Genomic DNA, 4,760 nt, shown 5'->3' with positions numbered 1-4,760 from the left:
TCAATCTCAAGGAGGGTTGCATCAGATTGGCAGCAAGCACCAAAATTTTTGCCACTCTTATAGTCATATATATAGTCATAAGAGTTTGGAAAAATGATATCTATATTACCTATAAAGGAGCGAATGCCCCTTTTTTCTGAAATTTTCATTGGATATTTTCTATTCCTTATCTAAGCAGCATACAAGGGGCATAAAGAGGGTTTATATGTCCTTTATTCTCAGTCAAAAATCTGACAACTTATAACAGTTAAGAAACTATCCACTTATAATTGTTTAAAAACTGTCTATGAATTGTAAATAGTTTTGTCTTAGAGATACTGTTACGTGCAAATGAACGTATATGTTTACTAGCTATAATAAATGAGCAAGCAAAATCCATTGTTTAGATAAAATGGTCCATTAATTATTTCAATTTAACTCCTTATCATACATCATTCTCTCAAGCCCAAATAAAGGAGGAGGGTTGCATCAGATTGGCAATGGGCACTAAAATTTTTGTCAAACTCTTATGTCGCCATAACTTAAAATTGTTTAGCAACATGATATTACAATAAATGAGCAAACAAAATCCATTGTTTAGATAAAAGGGTGTGCTATTCCAACTTAACTACTTTACGTCATTTGTCTCAAGTCAGGATAAAGGAGGAGGGCTGCATCAGATTGACAATGGGCACTAAAATTTTTGCGAATCTCTTCTCTTATAGTCACATATAGCCATAAGAGTTTGGCAAAATGATATTACGATAAATGAGAAAACAAACTCCATTATTTAGATAAAGGGTCATTATTAATCCAATTTAACCCCTTATCTTCATTCTTCATGCCCGGATAAAGGAGAGTTATATCAGATTAGCAGTGCGCACTAAAACTTTTGCCAAACTCTTATAGTTATAGCCATAAGAGTTTGGCAAAATGCTATTACAACAAAAGAGCAAACAAAATCCATTATTTAGATAAAATGGTCCATTATTCCCACTTAATTCGTTTTAGTATACCATCTGTCTAAAAGCCTGGATAAAGGAGAAGGGTTGCATCAGATCAGCAGCAGGCACAAAAATTTTTGCCAAGCTAGTTGGGACAAGGTCATATGGTTATAGCCTGATTTGTTTTTTCATGTTCAACAAAACAAGATTCATGTAGCCCACTCTATATAGTTGGGACAAGGCTTAGATGACGATGATGATGATGATATTTTTACAACTTAGTTTAAATCTCAGTTGGAAATTGTACTGCATACATTGTAGGATCTCGACCAGATTGCCATTAGCACCCATGTCAGAACCCTCACTAATTTCTCGCTTTTAAACTTCCACTAGCATAAAATTATCAAAAAATAAAAAAAGAAGAAAAAGAAAAGAAAGAAAGCAAATCTCAAACAAGAAAACTGCAGATATCAACTAGGGAAGACCAGAAAACTTGGATTTTTTCAATTGTATATATGTTCACTGGTGTACTGGCGATGGTCTTTATTCATCAAAACAAACACTCACTGCTAGGTACCAGCCATTTCGAACATTTTTCACATATGGTTGCCAAAGAGAAACACAAATTTAACATTTGCTTTGTTTCATTATTCTGTACCCTTTCTCTGTCTCTCCCCTCTATTAAAAAAAAAAAAAAAAACTAGCCCTTTATTTATTCTGTTCTCTCTCAGTCCCTCTCTCTCACTACCAGCAAAATAATAAATAAATTTAAAATATTAAGATACCCATCGTAAGACACACCCAACACCCAATTCCCAATCAATATGTTTATGTATCAAAATGAAGTTTGTCCTCCGCGTTTCAGACGACGGACCGGAATCTGACCCACTTACCTATTTTCCATCACCTCATCTGACCCGTTTCTAAACATCAGTGACTCAGTGACACACACCCACATGAACTCTGATAAAAGTTATTCCCACATTGTCGTCTCACTCAACCATGGCCATCGAAGAAGGGTTGGTGGTGTTAGTGACAATCTCGTACGCACTTGCTTCATCTTCATCTTCTTCATCATCATCATCATCATCATCACAATCTTCGTCTTGGTTCTGATCCATATTCTCGCTGCCAATATCATCCATGACCGAATCCGGCCGCGGTGGTTCTTGCCGGAGGGGCATTACTTGTTCAGGCCGGCTCATCATCTGCCTCATTAGGTCTTCTGGCTTCAACCCATAACTAGGATTAATGAATGAATTATCAACCTTCTTTGTCTTCTCTCTGTATAGTGCGTCGAGCTGGTGGAAGTACGGGCATGTCTTCGAGTCCTCTGGCCTCTTCTTGTTGCTCTCCTTTACCTTCTTGAAGTACTTATTAATGTTCTCCCATTTCTCTTTGCACCTCTTCGCGCTTCGATTGTAACCAAGCTTTTTCATGGCTGACGAGATCTCCTCCCATAGAGGCCCTTTAGGCCCATTCTCTTGATACTTGAGGTCTAGAGTAGTTCGGAGATTGATCAGAGCTTGAACTTCGGCTTTCGGCCATCTGGAAGAGCTCACCGGACTAAAAGTCACGACGGCATTAGCATTAACGTTATCTGTTGATTCCGCTCGTGGAGGGTCCAGTGCTTTCTCCGGCGGTGCTTGTTTCTCCGGCAACTGCACCTCCATCAATTGCACCGCGCTCGACTGTTCTGAGATCTTCTGCAAGAATGCAATCACTGCTGCATCTTTTGCAGCCGCGATCGATCGTTCTTGGACTAGCATTTCATGCTCTCGGTTCATTCTTGCCGTCTCTTGCACCTTCCACGCTTCTTCCCTCTCCATTCTCTCTCGCTCCCGCTTCTCTATTGCCTCCAGGAATCTCTTCTGTAACGTCTCCTGCTTCTCGATCATTTCCTTCATGAGCCTCTCGAAGAAAGTCATTAATTTCATCTTTTTCTTGCGCGTCCCTTCGGATTCTTCGTCGGAGTCTGTCGAAGAAGAGGTGGTGGCGGAGGTGGAGACGAATTCCGTATTAGCACTGAGATTCTGCACAGAAGCTGGGACATTGTGTTGAACGACGACGCTTGGTGGATTTTCCGTCGCCATTGTTGTCGCTGTCATGGTCGTTGTCGTCGGGGGCACCGTTGCAGTAGGAGCCTGCATTACTTTGTGTGGCGAGAGCGGTGGAAGTGGGTGGTTGTCGAGAGCTTCTAATTGCTCAAAGAATCGGTAGGCCTTGCCATCATGCTTAGAAGCTCTTCCGCCTTTGGTTCTTTTGTGGTACTTGTACACGTTCTCGAACTTCTCCTTGCATTTCTTGGCGCTTCGATGATACCCAAGCTCTGCTAGTTTCCTGATAACAACAGTTCCGAAACACTCCATTTCTGTCTCTCTATTTGTTAAATTATATCTCGAAATTACCAAATAAATTTATTCTAAAACCAAGATTTCCAATAAAATAACATAATTATATTAAAGCGAAAAAAAAAGCTCAGAAAAATGAAGGGAGGAGGAATAAAACATCAAACGACCATGAACTGTGTCATGAGACCTTATGATCAGAAGATTCAGACATGGGTGGCTTTCCAGAGTTAAATTAGAAGCAAGGAAGGCTGATGAGAAGATGTTTGAGTATAATTTTGCTTCAGTTTCTGACTTTACTGAGAAATCAGCTTGAGATAGTTTACTTTAATAAACAAAATATACAGATAGACTTGGAAGAAAGAAGAAATCAAATCCATGCAAAAAAGAAGTGGATTTTTGGTTTTCTTGTTCTGAATTTTACTGAAGAAAATGAAAACTAGGATGAAGAAGAAAGAATTTGAACCCTTCTTTCAATACCCAATTCCTCTCTAGATCTTATGATAGAGGAGGAGAGAGAAGTGCAAGGAAAACTGAAAGCCAACATAACAGAAACCTCAATTCTGATCTTTCTTTCTCCTGTTTTATGTATTTTTAGCTGAATTCCCCATCTATGAACTGAAAGCAATAACCACTTGGGATTTACAAAAACAAACATTTAAACGAAAACCCAGAAAAAAAATTCCCAGTGAACAAATCAAAAAGCTGCCTGAGTGAGTGAACAATTACCTAGAAACCTCTTCCCACAGTGGACCTTTGAGAGTGGAATCACGGAAAGCAACGTCCATTTCAGACCGTATCTTCAACAACGCCAACGTTTCTTGACGGGGCCACCGGCTTCCGGCTGAATTCCGCTCACCCTCTTTAGCTTTCCCCTTGTCTTCCTCCCCAAACCCGCCTGCAATTGCCCCAGCAACACCCACCTCATCCTCATGACTCCCGTCGGTGGCGCCACCGCCTGAATTCCCCAGCAAACCCGAAACCCCCAACATGAGCTCGCCGGAATTACAGCTCAAAAATCTATCAAAAGATGGTGAATTCACAGGTTTTTGTGAAGATGGGTAGGGTGAATTTGTCGGTTTATTTAAGTGGGCTCAGTCTACCAATCTCTCAACCCTTTTTCTTTTTCTTCTCCAGTAACAGAATCTTCAATTCTTAACTTTATTTATTTATTTATTTATTTCTTCTAACGACACCCGAACATGATTTGGGTTCTAGTAATAAAAATGGGAAAAGAGTAGTAAGAATGGAAAAATAAAATAAGAGAAATTCGTCGTCAGCAGCTACAGCTGCAGATAGCGACGACGGTGATAATAAGTTGGCTCTTGTCCGTCCAGCTAAATATAGTTAAAAGCCGGCCCATGTAGGTCAGCTTTGCTTTTTGAGCAGTTTAATTTGGGCTTCGGTGGCATCGGCTATCCCTGCACAATTACCATAATACCCTTCCTTCTTAATCAATTTGCCCCTAATAATTGAGGGATAATTCCGT

General features: G+C 40.0%; 1 protein-coding gene across 1 annotated transcript; it reads right to left on the bottom strand.

Moving 5' to 3' along the window:
- Positions 1 to 1,393: 1,393 nt before the first annotated feature.
- On the bottom strand, positions 1,394 to 4,604 carry LOC148876252 (trihelix transcription factor DF1-like). Its single transcript, XM_088966436.1, has 2 exons — positions 4,001 to 4,604; positions 1,394 to 3,263 (listed from the first exon to the last, which is right to left on the bottom strand). The coding sequence occupies exons 1-2, from the start codon at positions 4,261 to 4,263 to the stop codon at positions 1,916 to 1,918; spliced, it is 1,611 nt and encodes a 536-aa protein (XP_088822562.1). The 5' UTR covers positions 4,264 to 4,604; the 3' UTR covers positions 1,394 to 1,915.
- Between the last annotated feature and the right edge of the window lie 156 nt (positions 4,605 to 4,760).

Source organism: Nelumbo lutea, chromosome 1, assembly GCF_056320005.1.
Source record: "Nelumbo lutea isolate HS-2025 chromosome 1, American lotus-T2T, whole genome shotgun sequence".
Lineage (NCBI taxonomy): Eukaryota > Viridiplantae > Streptophyta > Magnoliopsida > Proteales > Nelumbonaceae > Nelumbo > Nelumbo lutea.
The sequence above is the reverse complement of the archived record's forward strand: the minus strand, read 5'-3'. Positions and strand labels throughout refer to the sequence as shown.

Coding starts and splice junctions, on each gene's coding strand:
- LOC148876252 (XM_088966436.1), bottom strand. CDS start 4,263: ATGTTGGGGGTTTCGGGTTTGCTGGGGAATTCAGGCGGTGGCGCCACC. Junction 3,264..4,000: donor CTGTGGGAAGAGGTTTCTAG/GTAATTGTTCAC, acceptor TGTTGTTATCAG/GAAACTAGCAGAGCTTGGGT.